This window comes from Lissotriton helveticus, chromosome 11 (genome assembly GCF_964261635.1).
Source record: "Lissotriton helveticus chromosome 11, aLisHel1.1, whole genome shotgun sequence".
NCBI lineage: Eukaryota > Metazoa > Chordata > Amphibia > Caudata > Salamandridae > Lissotriton > Lissotriton helveticus.
In genome coordinates, this window is record NC_136072.1 from 908,982,441 (window position 1) to 909,001,465 (window position 19,025).

Genomic DNA, 19,025 nt, shown 5'->3' on the forward strand with positions numbered 1-19,025 from the left:
TTGCTCCAGTAAAAAACTTGTGATTAATATGGATAAGACCAAAACCTTGAGCTTTGGTAGAAGGAAAGCTGGGTTTACATGGTGGCTGGGGACAGAGAAAGTGGAATCAGTTACTGAATACAGGTACCTGGGGCTATGGTTTGAAAAAGGTATGAAATGGTCCACCCATCTAGAGGCATCAAAAGTAAGAACCTCCGCATCGATTAGTGGCCTGAAACTGTGTAACAAAGCCTATGGTGCGATGTCAGATAGACCAGTGCTAAAAGCTTATTCGGCCATGGCACCTCCGCAATTTCTGTATGGCGCAGAATTGCTATACCTGAGCGGTAAAGAGAGCTGGGTTGTTGAGGAAGGTAAAAACCTAAAAAATCTATTTACATTGCCCTTGTCAGCCATGGTCCAGGCAGTAAGACTGGAATTAGGGCTCACTTCATGGGGCATTCTAGCCGGTATGGCCCAATTTCGATTCTGGCAACGTATAGGAGTAGACGAAAACACCAAAATTTCACAATGGTATAAAAACGAAATACAGAATAGTGAATTAAAATGGGCAAGAGAGACTATGGTGATTATGATGAAGCTATGTCATATGATGGAGGTTAAATTGTGCACTACGACCCTTATGATTAGCATTGACAAGAAGATACTTAAGACATTGGGGAAGGAATTATCCCATGCACAGGACCAAAACTACCTTGCAAATAAAATCTCAGGGTATTTTATGACTGTTGCGTGAAAAAATGAACAAAGCTTTCCCTATATTGGCAGGCTACTGAATTGCCGATTACGAAGTGAGGTTCTCAGGGTAAGAATTGGGGTGAACCCGTGTTATATAAATAATGTGGCAAAACGCGTAATGATTGATAAGACGGGAAGATGCACTTGTACTTTGGGTACCTCATATTTTATTAGATTGTCATAAGTTTCTTGATTTACGAATTATGTTCTTAAAACCGATTTTTAGGAAATATGAAATTAAATCTAGGGCCCTGGCAGTAACTTTAATGACTGAAATGACCCATCTAGATATTGCCGTTCCTATTGGGAAATTTATGCAAAGAGTGATGGCACTCCTTTTTACCTTTTGTAATGAGTTTTAGTAATAATTCAGCTCTAATCAGAGTTATTGGAGGGTTTTATATTGAATGTGTTTTAAGATATGTTTTAATGTGTTGATGAAGTGTATTTTGTAGATGAATTTCTAACAATGTATGTATTGTTTGTTGACCAACGGTCCAAATAAACGTGATTTTAAAACTGAAAACTGAAACACTCAACACTCACTCTAGGCAAGCCTTTGCTAAAATTAAGTACGAGTCAAAAGTGAAAAATACACACATTTTCTCTAGACTTCCCTTTGTCATTGTTAGGGAATGATCAATGGAGAAATGTGCAATTAACTCTTATTTCAGGAATTTCTTTATCATACTATCGGATAAGCAAAGGAGAGATTAACACTGAATACAAAGACTCGTCGTACTTCTTTACAAAAAATGGAAAAACATCAATGTATATATCTACTTACAGGAGGGCAGGGTGTCAAAATGGAGCTAAACAGCCAAGAATACCTCAGAACAGCATATTACAGAAATTGGCCATGGGCAACAGATAATCAACCTCACAATATGCATCCCAGATATCTTCTTACCAGATAAGAGGATGGTCGAAGGGAGGTACATACACCCAACCCTCACTTTTGGCTAACTCCAGCGCTCGTTCGTTGGCATCATCCCATGCCTGCAAATAAAAGGAATACGATTAATATGAGTGTTACATGAAATGTATGAACCTTCTCTTTCTGATCTCCGACAGAAAGTCCAGAATGGGGAGTAGGGACACAATGTAAGTAAGTCTGGTCAGGAATGCAATCTTGCAATGCAGAAGAAGAGATGATTATCCATAACTGATGAGCATTGGCATAGTTGTGCTTGCCCAAGAATGCAACAGAAAGGTGTGCTACATGGAATAAATAAAGGGCACTGTTAAAGCTATTTATGGTAATGGTAATGTAATAGCAGCAAGTCAAACAGATCGTTCTACAAATGCACTCATGCATCTATGTGAGAAAACCATATTCAAATATGAGAAAGTGCTGCAAACCTCTATTTGAGTGTTTTAAGTTGAAAAGACGCTATTGGTTAGGGATCAGGTGCAATTGGTTTATTAATGTATGTAGCTATTGAGCTGCACGAGAGTCATGAGCGAGCTTTACAACTAAGATTATGCATTACTTTGTGAAGTATGAGGAACTAGGTAGATTTGGGGACTACATATAAACCTTAAAATTCCTAAAGATCAGGAATGTGCTGCAAAAAGAAGTACAAAAAGAACAGTAGATGGACAGAATGCAGAACAATGTCATACATTCACCCCAGTACAGAGATCTGGGCCTAAATCCATTGTTTGCTCACCATACCATTCCAGTTTTAACCCAGCCATATGCAAATCAGTCTTAACCCTGTGCCTCACGGGAACAGTCCAGACCAAACTGCAAAGCCAGGTCCTCCCTGGACTGGAAAAAACATCTAAGGACATGTTATGGGGTTTTACCCCTCATCAGTCAAGATAGCTTGACTCCGGACTCCAGCAAAAAGAAGTACCGCGATAATTTGTGTATGGCCTTAAGGGTCACATGGTCACAAGGGCAATGGGTGAGATGTTCGACCCCACTGCGATAATAGTAGTGGGTGGTGATGTGCATTTGTAGAACATTGTACCAGTTCATCTAGGAAATCGCATTTATGAAATAGTCTGGTGAATATATATATATATATATATATATATATATATATATATATATATATATATATATATATATATCACAACAAGCAGTTCACCAGCCATTGTCCACACTGTATACGGGTGTGTCCTTAGCGCGCGGTGAAATGCGCCATCATATTCAAAAACGCCAGTTCACACATCTCGGGAACTCCTTCAATAGAGTGCACTCAGAGCCATACACGGTGTCACAGCATATTCTGTATTTATTTTACTGTTTCTGCAAAAGTTGACATACGCGTTTCAGCGTTTCCGCCTTCGTCAGTGTCACTGAAACTTTACTCTTTAAGAGTTTAAATGAAAAAGTGCTCGTAGTTCGTACACAAAGAAAGTGACTTGTGTGTATTAATCAAAATAAACAATGGACTTAGGTATGGGGGCCATCTTATAGTGGAGTCGGTTGAAAAACAATGCATGTTTACTTTACAATCGCACATTTACGTTTCACAATTATTTCATCTATTATTGAATAAATGATAAATATAGATTTACATATTGGCAAAAGACATCATTTCTCTGCCTAATTTTTCGGACAAAATATAGCAGAGAATTCCTATCATTCTCTCGGGCACCAATCGTTACTTTAGAGCAAATTCTTGTCCCTTGTACGCATCATTATCCTCAACTTGCCGCTTTACCTCAATCACGCCCTGAATGGGCTAATGTAACTAACAGCAGGCCTTATTCCAAAGTAAAATCATGATAACATAACAGCAAATACAAGTCTAGAAACCTCTGTTATACGATAAGATGCAGTTTGGAGTCATCGCTACGGAAATTAATTTTCTGATATTATACGGTCTAAATTTCTCAGCCAACATCATGAACCCACATTTCTTCTTCATTGTTCAGCCCTTTCGGTACTTTTGTTTGCAATTTAATACTATATTTAAATTCTAATATACGTAGCCTTCTCACATGATCCCCTCCTCTCTCAGATTTAACAACCTGATCCAAGCAGAAGAAAGTGAAAAGGCTGCTATTGCTATCATATTCCTTCTCAAAGTGGCAGGCAACCGGATAATTATAGTCCTTGTTATTTATCGCCCTAAGATGTTCAAGGACTCTCTGTTTTTCAGCCAACTCCACTATAAAATGGCCGCCATACCTAAGTCCATTGTTTATTTTGATTAATACACACAAGTCACTTTCTTTGTTTACGAACTACGAGCACTTTTTTATTTAAACACTGAAGGCGTAAAGTTTCAGTTGACACTGACGAAGGCGGAAACGCTGAAACGCGTATGTCAACTTTTGCAGAAACGATGTACCACTGAGAGACGTGCTGCTGCGCTGGGACTTTGCATGGGCGTTTATTTCGGGAATCTAAGCTGTATCGACAGCTCCCGCATTATTTACTATAGGAATCACTTGTCCCTCACCATCTGGGACTGCTTGTTGTGTTTGGAAGGCTTCTCCACCTACTTTGGACCCTTGTGAAAAAATCTTTTTTTCCATATCTAAAGTTATCCTTGGCTCCGTCGTCTTCTTCTATTTATGCTTCAAATCTTAGACATTTGATACCTTTGGTGTTCCTCCGAGTTTGCCCGTGAGAGCTTCGCCTTTTGGACTGCAGATAGTAACCGGCTACACTGAACAGAGTGGCGCGCTCTTCCTCTATCCTTCGGATAGTATATATACTTGCTATCCCAAGCTTCAAGATATAGCTCCTGTGACTTTTTGTATCTTGTTTCAAAAAAGATTGTTTTTCTGAAAACTCAAGAGAGCCACGACTGTGACGATATTTATATGATTTTCCTTGCGCCCTGACGAAGGAACTGTGGATATTTGTCCTTTCCGAAACGCGCGTCGGCGCCATGTTTTTGCTTGTATTATTCTTGTTCTTGTCTTTCTTTTTGTAATCCTTGGTTTTGTTAATCTTGCCTGGTCCATGTGTTTTGGTGTATGACGGTGTGGATGACTGAGAGGATGTTTGAATGTATGAGTTTGGTTGGGGCTATTTGGATGTGTTTCCTTTGACTAAATTGCATTGTATATATGTGTATATGGAGTGTTTTCTATGAAACAATTACGGATTGACTTTAAATAATAAAACCATATGTTTTTCTAATAACGTTTACTGTGTGGGACAATGATGGTATATGAAATTTAATGGATATATTACCTATAGTTATTTAATGTTTGGAAGAGGTTCCTGTGTTTTTTGAGTCTGTTTCCCTGCCTCCTCCTCCGAGTATTCTTTTTTTAGGGACCCTCTTCTGTTATTGACCTTTAATGGCAATGAAATAGATGTTTTTTAAGTGCGATTTTAGGTATTGGTACCGCAACTTCACAAAAAACAATCCAGAACGCAAATGTCTGCTCTTAAGTATTTATTTATTTATTAATATTGATATATTTAACAAACAGTGTTAATTAGGTATTTATTCAATTATAAATTTACGTACAAGTCGCAACTGAAACTATTACAAACTTGCAATTGCTCACAATGCATGCCATACAATTGGAAACCACTCGAGGGTTACCGTTTCTATGTCTATGATTAACCCTGTTATCACAATGCACTGGTCACTTTAAGTAAATCACGTAGCTTAAATGTGCGTCATGTGATTAAGTCTCCTCTGAGGGACGGAATACGTCATGGCTACTGCGATCTGTGGGGAGCAGTAATAAAATAGCAGGGGAACAAATTCCTGTAGGCCGTGCTCTATCTTTCGCGTGGAGGAGAAGGAGTGTATTTGTGTATATATATATATATATATATATATATATATATATATATATATATGAATATATGAATAAGTATCGACTACCGATTTCATTTACTTTACTTTAAATTAAAGAGAATTAATTTTTCAAAGCAGTGATAAAATTTAGATTTGTAAATTTCTCGTTCAGCGTTCTCCCTGCCCAACACCTCAACCCATTTACATAGATCCCGGCTGGGATCTTGGGACATCTTAGGATAGTCCTATGCAAATATTGGGGTTGTTTTCGATTGAATTGCTATATATAGAAACAAACACTGTTATGTGCACAAACACTTTAGCACTTGCACTTTTTTGGACGTCATCATATAGATAGGGTGTTTACAATTTGGAATTTTCGGTTTAGAATCATTGGGACAATTCCTGTATTATATGTAAACGCAATTATTAGTAATATGATATGTTTATAAAATGAAGTTCAAGTAGAGAAAAGATTATGTATTATGCAGTTATTATTACTCTTGAACGAATCATCTAATTGTGTTTTTACATACATACAAAAAATTATGTCAAAATGGTTGTTGACGAATGAAAAAGTCTCAATGTATTCATATAGTTATTATTTGTCAAATTAAGCTATGCCGAAAGCTCTATTATTCAGATTTATTTTTCTGATTATTAGAGTGGTACATTTTACCTAATTGTATCACCAGTGTCCTTGTGAGTCTAGTGTGGTCTACAGAGTCTTTCTATCATGTCTTTCCACAGTTCATGTGACTTCCAACCACAGGATTGGTTTTTGGTGTTTTAAATTCGTTGGGTCACATGTCACTTTATTCCAGTGAGCGGCGGCTGGTGACATTTGAAAGTGGTGAGGCGGAAACTGCTAATCATACTGCACCATAGCGAGCGAGCGTAGCGAGTGAGCCCGAACCCCCGAACGAGGGTTCGGGGGGATTTCCCCCCCGATAAAATTTTGAAAAAATAGTGGAAAAATTGTGCATTTCCAAGCAAATTTGAGAAAGCAGGAAGGTTAATAAAGCAATTGTGAAAGTGCAGGTATTACATTATTAAAGAGCTGTCATATAACATACTAGGTAGCTGCTTATACAGTATAACAACAGAGCTTCATAACAGACTTCAAGATACAATGCTGAGAACCTCACAGATTGTTTTGATTTAATTTTAATTATGATTTGAACCCTTTACTTTCGATGTTGACAGGTGTAGTAGTTCCTCCTAATACGTTTTTTAAAACAGAAAACATCGCATTTCAGCTTAAGTTTATGAGCCTCATTAAAACATCTTGTGTTGATTTCGAAATTTCTCTTCACACATATTTCTCTGTTGTCAGACTGGCACAAGGTACGCACTTGTCAGCTTCAATTGTCAGTGTGTTGAGAAAGTAGGGGAAGGTGAGATGGAGCGAAAGAAGGGAGAAAGACAGACAGACTTAGAACAGTGTGTTTACTACACTTTTCTTTCTAGCCCCAGGTTAGAGGGAGGCTCAGCTGTTGTACGCCACTCCGGCACCCTTCTGAAGATCGGCGCCCGGTTACCCAATGCCAAAGGCTAGCCCTGCTTGCAATGCTGATGGGTGAGCCTAACTGTACCAAAACCACGTCACATAACCTTGATAAGCGTGCGTACACCGCCGGCGCCAAACCACGCCATGCAGAAATGGCGCTTGTGCGGAGCCTTCATCTGGCACTGCAGCGGCTTTGCTTTGCAGAAAGATTTACTTGCAGCGTGCCGCACGACTAAAAGGCCTCTGTATTCAATCAGCACCATTTCTGTTGGTAGAAATCAGTTTGTTTTGATTTCCCGATAACACGAAGGACTGGAGAAGGATTTTTTGTTTATTGGCAGCCGTTGGACGGCGCTCAGACGTTTTCATACCGAGCTGGAGTCTTATATACCGGGCCCGGCCACACACATGGTCAATACAAACACATGAAAGGCACTCGATTCTCGAAGAATGCCTACTGGCCCTGGTAAAATACTATTTTAGGACAAGATGGCTGTCCATAGAAACACTAGCCGGCTGTTAAGTAAACACACATAAAATTGCCTAATGCCTTATATTATATTGATACTGCCATGTCCTTTAGAAATAGTGAAATCTGTATGCTCCGAGGGGCTCCCCTAAACTGATTGTTAGCCATATATTGTATTTTGTCAGAGGTTCTCGTTTTTCGTAAATATGCTCGAGTTGACACGCAGTACTGGTGGTCACGACGACATGACTCCCACAACAATAATTATAATAATTCTGAGTTTCTAAAGCGCCTGGTTGCACTTGCCAGTGTGTCCCCGCGCTATCAAAGGACTGAGCAGCAACCTGGGCAGATGGAAACAGGGATAACCCTACGCTGGAAAATTAAGGCTTTGGGAACAGGAGAGTTTTCAGCTCCTTCCGGAACACCACCTCCGAGGGCTCCACACGAAGCCTGAGTGGGAGGGTGTTCCATCTCTGTGCGGCTAAGGAACGGAAGGATCGCCCTCCCATTCTCGCCCTGTTGATTCTAGGGACCGAGAGCAGGCCGGCCCCCATTGAGCGCAGGAGCCGGGTGGGCTTGTAAGGAAGGAGCAGATTGTGCAGAAAGCCCGGACCCTTGCCATGAACGATCCTGTGGCTGACACATAGTGCTTTGAACTCTATGTGTTCCTTGATGGGGAGCCAATACAATGTCTCCAAGGCCCTTTTTGAGGAGGCTCTCCTGGGTAGCTGCAGCACCAGTCGTGCGGCTGCGTTCTGGATATGCTGCAGTCTTAGGATACAACTCGCGTTAGCTCCCAGGTAAAGGGCATAGTCCAGCCTAGATGTAACCAAGGCATGGACCAGGGTCCTTTTGGCAGGCGCTGGGAGTAGGTCAAGTATCCTTCTCAGACTGCGGAGGATGCCAAAACACGTCCCAGCGACACGCCGAGTGTGATAATCAAAGGACATTTTGGAATCAATCCACATGCCTAAGTTCTTCACATGATCCTTGGGGACAGGTAATGGGCCCAGAACCTGAGGCCACCAGGCGGAGGTCCACACCGAGAGGGACTTGCCAACGATAAGCACCTCGGTTTTGTCCCTGTTCAGTCTGAGACAGTTGTTGGCCATCCAGCCTGCCAGATCTTGAAGGCAGGATGTGAATCTGCTGGCTGCGTGCTCAGCTGGTTGTGACAAAGCCACAACCAGCTGCGTATCGTCAGCATAAGTCACCACCTCTATCCCATACTGTTCAGTAATAGCGGCCACCGGCGCTACGTACAAATTGAACAGGGTGGGGCTGAGACTGGAGCCCTGGGGAACTCCCTGCTTTAGGTCAAAAACCTCTGACCTATAAGCATCCTGTTCCACATAGAAGCTGCGGTCATGGAGGAAAGATTCCAACCATGACCAAGCTCTCCCAATCACTCCACTTTTCCTCAGACACTGTAGCAAGGTGTGATGAGCTACAGTGTCGAATGAGGCACTGAGATCGAGAAGAATCAGCGCTGCTGTCTGTCCCTCGTCTACGTGTTTCCTCAGTGCCTCTGTGGAAAAAAGGAGGGCAGATTCAGTGGAGTGATAGGCACGGAAACCGGCCTGGGAGGGATGGTAAAGCCTATGCGCTTCGATGTGAGCCGTCAGTTGTTGGTTAACCAGTTTTTCGGCTACTTTAGAAAAGTAGGGGAGGAGGGAGATCGGGCGCAAATTACTAAGTTGAGTTATGCTAATTTGTGGCTTTTTCTTAAGTGGAAGTACAACAGCCTGCTTCCATGTGTTCGGCACCCTGCCAGATTCAAATGACAGAACTAAAAGGTGCTTGACATAGGGTGCCTATAGTTCCATACTGCCACTCAAAATCTTAGCAGGAACCGGATCCCTGGGGGAGTCAGATTTGACCCCCCTCGCTACTGCAATTAGCATAACCTCATCCGGGACCAAGAAGGTCCTGATGCTGTCTTTCTCCTGGACAGCCCCTTCCATTGGCGTGTCACCGCTGAGGCCAGTCCTGGCCTCACTAGGAAAGGTGGTATAAATATCTTGCACTTTCTTGTAGAAGAAATTAGCAATCTGGTTGCATGTTTGTGCAGAGGAATCAACCTGTTCGGTTTTTGAAGCCAGCAATATCTCCTTATAGACTACAAAGAGTTCCTTAGTCGAACACTCAGCCTTATCAATGCGGTCAGTGTAGTAGACCGAACGGGTTTTCCTAATCAAGGCGTGATAGCCCCTGAGGCTGTCTTTGTACGCCTTACCCGCCTCTGGAAGATAGTCCTTTCTCCAGGCTCTTTCCATACGTTTGCAGGCTGTCTTAGTTTCTTTCAATTCAGCATTAAACCAGGCAGCCGATTTAGTGTGGCGCACTGGGCCATTCCTCGACCAGGGGGCAGTCTGATCTATGGCCGTCTCAAAACGTTTGTCCAGTGCAGCAACAATGAGTAGTCAGTCACTCCGTCCTCAGACTCAGTCACGTGCCCACTGACTCTAGTCTCACTATGACTCAGACAGTCATCACATGATCCACTTACTACCACTTTCACTTATGGTGTTGTTGTCATGACTGGCCAAGTGCAGTCGGCGTTCGTCCAGGCTAGTGGGGCAACGCCCCAACGCCCCCAATGGACGCACCGCCACTGAAGGCGACTGAGCTCGCTGAAATGCGGCTGGATCTTAGCACTTTGCAGTTCACTTGTAAAACTTTTGAAAAATAAAAATACCTGCCATTTCAAGAGAGAAGAAAGCGTCCATTTCTCTGTTTTGCTACAAGCATCTGGGAGTTTTGACTCGATATATATAAATATATATATATACTAGCAGCCCGTCTCGACGTTGTCCGGGTATGAAATAGAATGTGTGTAATGTGTGTATTTGGCAAGGGCAATTTATTTTAAAATCTCGCAGTAGACAACATTTTTTGTTTCATTAGAATAGGGACGGAGAAGGGCCAGCTGCAGCCCTGGTTGATGTTAGCAGGTGCGTGTAAATGGTGTGGTGATCCGCCGCCTGAGCCCGGCTACAGCCCTGGTTGATGTTAGCAGGCGCGTGTAATGTCGTTGAAGGAGAGAGTTATCAGCCGCGGGTAAATCAGTTTAATGAGAGTTCAGTGACAGCGAGTAGGAGAGGCTGCAGTAATTGTCTCCGCAGACACGCTCATTTGCGTGTTCCCCGCTTGAGGCCCCGATGCAGGCCTGTTTGATGTTAGCAGGCGCGTGTTCCCCCGCTTGAGGCCCAGCTGCAGCCCTGGTTGATGTTACCAGGCGCGTGTAATTAGTGTACTGATCCGCCGCCTGAGCCCGGCTAGAGCCCTGGTTGATGGTAGCAGGCGCGTCTAATTTCGTTGAATGAGAGAGTTGAGTAACAGCACGCAGGAGAGGCTGCGGTAATGTAACTTACCAGGCCTCCAGCTGGCAATCCCCCCAGCACACGGCCAAGGCAGACGATCTTCTGATTAATGTATGACCCACATGGCATGAAGGGCGGAAAGTAGCCCCCAGCGTTTCTCACGCCCCCAGCGTGCCCCTTGATGCGGCGCAATTGCGTTCACATGGCATGAAGGCCGGACACACGCCCCAAGCATTTCTCACGCCCCCAGCGTGCCCCTTGATGCTGCGCAGCAACGTAATTGGCGCTTGTATGTACGACTCACATGGCATGAAGGGCAGACACACGCCCACAGCGTTTGTCACGCCCCCAGCACACGCCCACAGCCCACGATGTGATGGTCGTACCACACGCCCCCAGCGTTAGTCACGCCCACGCCCACAGCACAACGCAGACACGCCCACAAGAGACTACTTTGCTGGCACGGTTCTTTTAGCATTTAAATGTATATGGTGCCCTACGGTACAATTGTATGTCTTACACTGTATGATTGTGATGAACACCACTGTTTCTTAAAAAGTTAATAAAAACAATTAAAATAAAAAAATTAATGTATATGGTGGCCGTCTGCATAGGTTATGTCCTTATGCTGCAACTGCCCTTTCCAACGCTGTATTGGGTGTTGTGATTGGTGCTGTGGTTACTCAGATTAAACGCCTCAAAGGTTTGGGCTCTCTCTTTATAATATTAGTATGGATATATATATATATATATATAGATATATATATATATATATATATATATATATATCTATATATATATATATATATATATATATTACCTACTGGCGGTCGCCAGTAGGTATATATAGTTAGGATTTTTTCTCTATGGGTTTTTTGAAAATTCTATGTCTAATAACTTTGGCGTTTGTGGACGGAATCGGCTGAAATTTTCAGGAAAATGGCACATTTTGTTTCTGAGCAGCCCTTGAAAATTTGGGGGGGGTTCGTCCAGTGGGGGCCGAGAAAAAAGGGGGGTCCCAAAACGTGTTTTTAACATTGAGTTTTCCATAGGGCGGTTGGCCTCACTTTTAGCCCGAACGGCTGAATGGATTTGCACGAAACTTGGCAAAATTGTAGGGACTGGTAGCCCGATGTGCCTTTTGTAGGTCTCAATATATGTGCTCCAGTGGATTTTGAGAAATTAACGTTTAAAAAAAGATATATATCTGTAACAGCGGACCGGTTAGCGCTCTGGTTCGCGGACTTTTCGCGCAACGGAGCTTTGTGAAGCGAAGCTGATTGGTTCTCCGGCGTCTGTCAACATTCCAAACAGTCCGTAGCGGCCGCCATCTTGTCTCTCGGTAGGATCGAGAGACAAGAGGAGGTCAAAACAAAGGGGGAAATAACTATAAGGGGGCATAGTAGATCCTCGCTGACCCCCTAGGTTTGATGTGGAGGTTTTAAAAGGGCCCCGCGGGGCAAAAAAAAATAATAATAATAATAATCGAACGGCTGAATGGATTTGCACGAAACTTGGCAAAATTGTAGGGACTGGTAGCCCGATGTGCCTTTGCTAGGTCTCAATATATGTGCTTCAGTGGATTTTGAGAAATTAACGTTCAAAAAAAGATATATATCTGTAACAGCGCACCGCTTCGCGTACTTTTCGCGTTACGGAGCTTTGCGAAGCGAAGCTGATTGGCTCTCCGGTGTCTGTAAACATTCCAAACAGTACGTAGCGGCCGCCATCTTGTCTCTCGGTAGGATCGAGAGACAAGAGGAGGCCAAAGCGAAGGGGCAAATGACCATAAGGGGGCATAGTAGATCCTCGCTGACCCCCTAGGTTTGATGTGGAGGTTTTAAAAGGGCCCCGCGGGGCAAAAAAAAAAAATAATAATAATAATCGAACGGCTGATGACCATAAGGGGGCATAGTAGATCCTCGCTGACCCCCTAGGTTTGATGTGGAGGTTTTAAAAGGGCCCCGCGGGGCAAAAAAAAAAAATAATAATAATAATCGAACGGCTGAATGGATTTGCACGAAACTTGGTAAAATATTAGGGACTGGTAGCCCGATGTGCCTTTGCTATGTCTCAATATATGTGCTTCAGTGCATTTTGAGAAATTAACGTTCAAAAACAAGATATATATCTGTAACAGCGCTCCGCTTCGCGGAGATAAAATTATATGTGTATTACCTAGCTGTTGCTAACACCAGTTAGCGACGGCTAGTAGGAGATAGCGACCATCTTGGGTCCCACTTTGCATGTGAGTGATATTTATCACTAATGACATGCAAAGTGGGCATGCCAAGATGTTAGCGACTGGAAACAGTCGCTAACATCGCTATCTCCTATTATCAACTTTTGGAAATATTCGAGATAAGCGCTCATATCTCCAAAAAGTAACAGCTGCCCTGAGCAGTTCTTAGCCATGTTATCCAATGGGAGGTGGATAACATGGCTAAGAGCATTAGCTCGGTAATGCATGAATATCGCGGAGTTTTCAGCGATATTAATGCATTGCGCTCGTTTTTTATCGTATTTGCGATAAACCTTGATAATAGCAAGGTTTATCTGCGATAATTTCTGACGGTAAAAAAATCTTTGCAATGCATCGTTAGGGATAAATATCGCTTAACTTTGGTAATATGCCCCAACGTCTGTTAACGTTCGATTCGAAGGAAATCAGGAATTGTTGAAAAACATTGTGTGCGCCATCTTGTCTTTTTTCAAATGCCACACTTTTGTCGTGCACGGCAGCCATTTTAGATGCCTTGACCAGATCCACTCTGTGCACGCTGTCGATCCTTAGCATGGCTCCCCACCCTCGCAAGCATCTCCCCCAGGCAGTGGTCACCCCCGCTCTCTGTTTTATGCATGGGTAATAAACCTCCCCCCATCTGCGCTGTTCTTCCCTGAGAATCACACCCTGTGCCCGCCCGACACCTCCCTTTCGCCCTATTCACTACCGCACCCTCTGACACTCCTTTTCCTCTGTGTCCGATTGTCCAGGCCGGTCCTAGGCTATCAGCTAGCCCTGCAGATGTAGTTTATGGCCACAGCTGTAAAGAATCACCCGTCTTCAAAGGAGTTATAGTAGATCAAGGCCCACACTCGATGAGATCCGTCACAGCAGAAGCGTTGCTATTATCTGAAAACCATCCTGTATTGTGATTGGGGAGGGGACCGAGCGTGAAGCGGAAGATTCCAGGGATGACTCTTTGTACATCAAAGTTTTTACAATTATGTGTCACATTAAAAATATATAGCACTCCGACAAAGTAGTAAGATTATAAAACTTTAATAACTTATAAATATATACAAGAAAACAAAAATAGTAATAACATATAAACATTTTTAGAGAAAAACAACGAAGTAGCGGTCGGCTGTGCGAATAGTCCCAACGCAGCACAACGTCCAGATTTCCGGCGTGGGGCGTCGCGGGGGGTGGGTGATCAGTAGCAAACTGTTGTGCGAATAGTTCCAAGGCAGCAGAACGCGCCGAAATCTAGATGACACGAAAGTGATGTCTAGTAAGTTGCCACCCAGCAAATAACGGCGTGGGGCGTCGCGGGGGGTGGGTCATCAGTAGCAAACTGTTGTGCGAATAGTTCCAAGGCAGCAGAACGATGGCACCAAGGTGATGTCCAGTAAGTTGCCGCACTGGTTTTGGTATCCTACAATGCTGCTCCGAATAACGGCGTGGAGCGCCCCGGGGGAGGCGGCGTGAACGGGCCTCTCCAGGTGGAGTCTCATCTGTTTTAGTGGGGCGCCCCTTTACCGTTTCAGTTGCCATTCCGTCCGCTTTTGGTCCACTGTGTCAAAATCCGTCATTCAGCTGAGTTGCGCCCACTCTTGCGGTGCAGCGATAGGCGGCTGTCACAGGACTCTCAAAATGGCGGCAGGCTGTTTCCTTTTTGGGCCTGGTCCACTGAAATGGCCCTGGGACACCTTGGAAATCGGACGCTTGTCTGCTAGGTCTTGGACCCCATTCTCGAAAGCGTCCCCTCCGCCTTGAGAATTCATCAAAAGTTTTGGGGGCTCCGACTCCTGCAGGCTTCTGGTGGGGAGCGGCTGCCATGATTGCTCGCGGAATGACCACGACGGAGCTACGAGATGGTGGTGCTTTCATGCTGACGCCAGCTTCAGTCTGAAACATCCAGAAACAAGGTGGGGCTTTCATCGTTTGGGGGAAAAAAAAAGTTTTCATCCAATGAAAAGTGTTGTTTTTAGGTCATATGATCAAGCCTTCCATCATTAGGAAACCAAAAGTAAAATGAACCAATGAAAAGTTTTATAAACAAGTCACATGACCTGTTATGCGGCATAGGGTATAAAATGCGGAGAAAATACGTTGGCACGTGAGGCGGCGTCAGTAGCGGACCGATGTGCGAATAGGCCGAAGGCAATACAACGCGCCAAGATCCGGATGGCACCGAGGTGGTGTCATAGTTGAGAGTTCTGAGCAGCGGTTGTAACACTGTCTGAAGCTTATTTGCAGCTGCTGCAGCTTCACTACGCGCCAAGATCCGGATGGCACCGAGGTGGTGTGTAGGAAGTTGCCGCACTGGTGTGGCCATCCTACAATGCTGAAAGTCGGCGTGGGGCGCCCCGTTGGCCTGTGAGTTTGCGTCAGTAGCGGACCGATGTGCGAATAGGCCGAAGGCAGCACAACGCGAGGTGGTGTCTAGTACTTCTGTGGCCATCCTACAATGTTGAAAGTCGGCGTGGGGCGCCCCGTTGGCCTGTGAGATGGTGTCAGTAGCGGACTGATGTGTGAATGGGGCCAAAGGCAGCGCAACAATATTTTCTACTATATTTCCGGTGTAGAAGACACCACAAGGCGCTGAGATGCCAAGATCCGGATGGCACCGAGGTGGTGTGTAGCAAGTTGCCGCACTGGTGTGGCCATCCTACAATGCTGAAAGTCGGCGTGGGGCGCCCCGTTGGCCTGTGAGATGGCGTCAGTAGCGGACCGATGTGCGAATAGGCCGAAGGCAGCACAACAATATTTTCTGACTGACACCACAAGGCGCTGAGATGCCAAGATCCGGATGGCACCGAGGTGATGTCTAAGTTGCGGACTGATGTGCGAATGGGGCCAAAGGCAGCGTAACAATATTTTTTGTATGGAAGATACCACTAGGCGTTGAGATGCCAAGATTCGGATGGCACTGAGGTGATGTCTAGCAAGTTGGTGTGGTCATCCTACAATGCTGAAACTCGGCGTGGGTCACCCCATTAGCCTGTGAGATGGCGTCAGTAGCGGACCGATGTGCGAATAGGCCGAAGGCAGCACAACGCGCCAAGATCCGGATGTCACCGTGGTGGTTTCATAGTTGAGAGGCACTTCATCTGCAGTGGGGCGCCGAGATCCGGATGGCACCGAGGTGATGTCTAGCAAGTTGCTGTACTGGTGTGGTCATCCTACAATGCTGAAACTCGGCGTGGGTCGCCCCATTAGCCTGTGAGATGGCGTCAGTAGCGGACCGATGTGCGAATAGGCCGAAGGCAGCACAACGCGCCAAGATCCGGATGTCACCGTGGTGGTTTCATAGTTGAGAGGCACTTCATCTGCAGTGGGGCGCCGAGATCCGGATGGCACCGAGGTGTTGTCTAGCAAGTTGCTGTACTGGTGTGGTCATCCTACAATGCTGAAACTCGGCGTGGGTCGCCCCATTAGCCTGTGAGATAGCTGTTCTTTGGATTTGGGCCTGGCTCGTCTGCTGTAGTGGGGCGCCCCTTTACCGTTTCAGTTGCCATTCAGCTGAGTTTCGGCTGCTCTTGATGCTACAGCGACAGGCGGCTGCAACAGGACTCTCAAAATGGCGGCCTGTTCTTTGGATTTGGGCCTGGTCCACTAAAATGGCCCTGGGACACCTTAGAACTCGGACGCTCGATTTTTTTTTCCTTTCCTGTACATGCAAAAAAAGGTAAATGCCCGGTACGTTACACGCTTCATCTGCCACGATGAACTCTCCAGAGGAACCGAAAAAAAATATAGTTGTGGTAACTATACCATGCATCGTCATATGGAGAGGTGGCACCAATTAATTATAGTGCTGCATAAAAGAGAGATTTGGAGGAGAACCCCTGACCTGCTAGTACATTCATCAAAGAAGTGGCACTGAGAGCTTCAGAGGCAAGGGAAACGGTCCCAAATATTTAGAAGAACTTTGGAAAGATTAAAATGACATGTTTAGATTGTGGCAAATTAATTTCATGTGGACAGATGAGTGTTACTCTAATAAATACAGCATATGAACATCATCATAGTCGATGGTTGGTAGAGACATTTTGACTATATCCTGGACCTGCCCGTCCTCGCCCAAAATGGCGCCAGAATAAATGGGACTCGTAACTCCTTGTTGTGTACTGGTTGCAGAACCTTGAAATCACGAGATACGTATGCAGTTTTGAAGCACATGGCGGGCGGGGACGAGAATTGATTGAATATTTCGACATCCCTATTGATATTAAGTTCTGATGTGTTATTGATTACTGTACTGTTGAAAGTTCGAATTAACGTCACCCATGGTACTTGCCCGCAAATGTATATCTAGATAATTTTATTGTAACTGGCCCTGTCGTATTTTAATTATAAAATGTACGTCCACCGATTCCGTAACTGTTAGACACCTTAGTTCTTGCAACCTAATGGCCCGCCCGTTACGTTCCTCTACAGTGTAAATGTCTATTCATCATATACGATTAGTTTGCTCCGTGGCCGGCCCACGTGGTTATAGGCTCGTATTTGTATAATGAAATTTTCACAATAAAGGTTTTTAAAAGAAAACATGGTAGTAGTATATACATTGGTAAAGTTTTTAATAATAGTCACTGTTTTAGAATCATTAAAAGGCAAGTGAAATAAAGCAGACCAATTACATGAAGGGTAAAAGGTATAATACGAAGGAACGCAGTAAAGATAAATGGTCAAGGGCTGTTGTGTTTTCTATTCCTGCAACATAAAGTGATCGATAAGAATCTCATATTCAGGCGTATCGGCGACTAAGACAGCAGGTCGACCCTCTTTTGCTCAACGGCTCCGTCATGGGACGAAGAAACGCTCTTTTTCTCGAAAAAAGAATATATTTTACTTGCAGGACAGTTGTAAAATTTCCGGGAAAGTACATTAGCCTGGAACATTATAACATATATTTAAGAAAAAATAATGTTCGGAAGTAATGAAAAGCGTAATTTTTAGGTCATATGACCAAGCCTTTCATCATTACAATAAGAAAAGTAAAATTAACCAATGAAAAGTTTTATTAACAAGTCACATGACTTGTTATGCTTACGTTACGCGCTGCGCGCCCCGGATGACTTCCGGATGCGCTAACGCGGCGCGTCATATGACGCATTACGCGACAACGCAGGTACAGAATATAGTCAAAATGTCTCCACCAACCAGCGGTCGGAACACAACCCCTTTCAGCAGGCTAAATAGTTCTGTTAAATGACAACAGAAGGGACAGGCAACAAGAACCATCAGTCAAAGAGGGGAGGGCTAGTTCTTCTCTACCGGGTTACATTGGGGCGCTACCGGAACTGATCGAATTGGTAGTCTACAGTGTTTCTGGATGTTTCAGACTGAAGCTGGGGTTAGCATGAGAGCAGCACCATTTCGTAGCTCCGTCGTGGTCATTCCGCAACCAATCATGGCAGCCGTTCTTTATCGTTATTTTGGGCGGGGTGGGTGGCGGAGCCGAGCTGTTTTGCAGCCATCATTGTGTGGAGTTCAGTTCATCTCACTAGTTTTGTATTTGTCATGAGGGGTTGTTCCTAATGTTTCTATTTTAGCGAGGTCAAAAAGAGATCCTATTAGTGGCCTACTGATTTTGCTCGATTCCTTTTCTTTTTTTTTACACGATTTTTCGTTATCTGCAAAGACTAAACAGAGTATTGCGACTCTGTGTTTGTTTGTAAATAGAGAATGAACCAAAGAGAACTAATTCTAAAACAGTAAATACTTGGATAACAATGAATCAAATGGAGAGAGAAGCAGGCACGACGGATTACAATGGGGGCAAAGACCTGCGTTAACTACCTTTCACTATCTGCAAAGAGAGAGTACTCCTAATAGAAATGAGGGGGGGGGGCACCATTCAAAGCAGATCAGTGTGCATAAACACGAAAATGTTTTCACTTACCACGTACTTGACATTCGACAGCTTATGATATTTGCTATTAAAAAACCATTGAAATTCACTGAAAAAACCATAGGTTATAGACCATATATAGTTAGGAATTAGCATTTACAAAACCTTGAA

General features: G+C 44.1%; 1 protein-coding gene across 5 annotated transcripts in view; it reads right to left on the reverse strand.

Annotated features, from left to right (window-relative positions):
* The window catches only part of LOC144792237 (serine dehydratase-like), a 156,399-nt gene that overhangs the window by 38,947 nt on the left and 98,427 nt on the right, over positions 1-19,025 (reverse strand). For all 5 annotated transcript variants that reach the window (XM_078667140.1, XM_078667141.1, XM_078667142.1 and 2 more), the window contains one exon: positions 1,649-1,737. In XM_078667140.1, the coding sequence (XP_078523266.1) occupies positions 1,649-1,737 (89 nt within the window). The remainder of the gene's footprint in view (positions 1-1,648; positions 1,738-19,025) is intronic.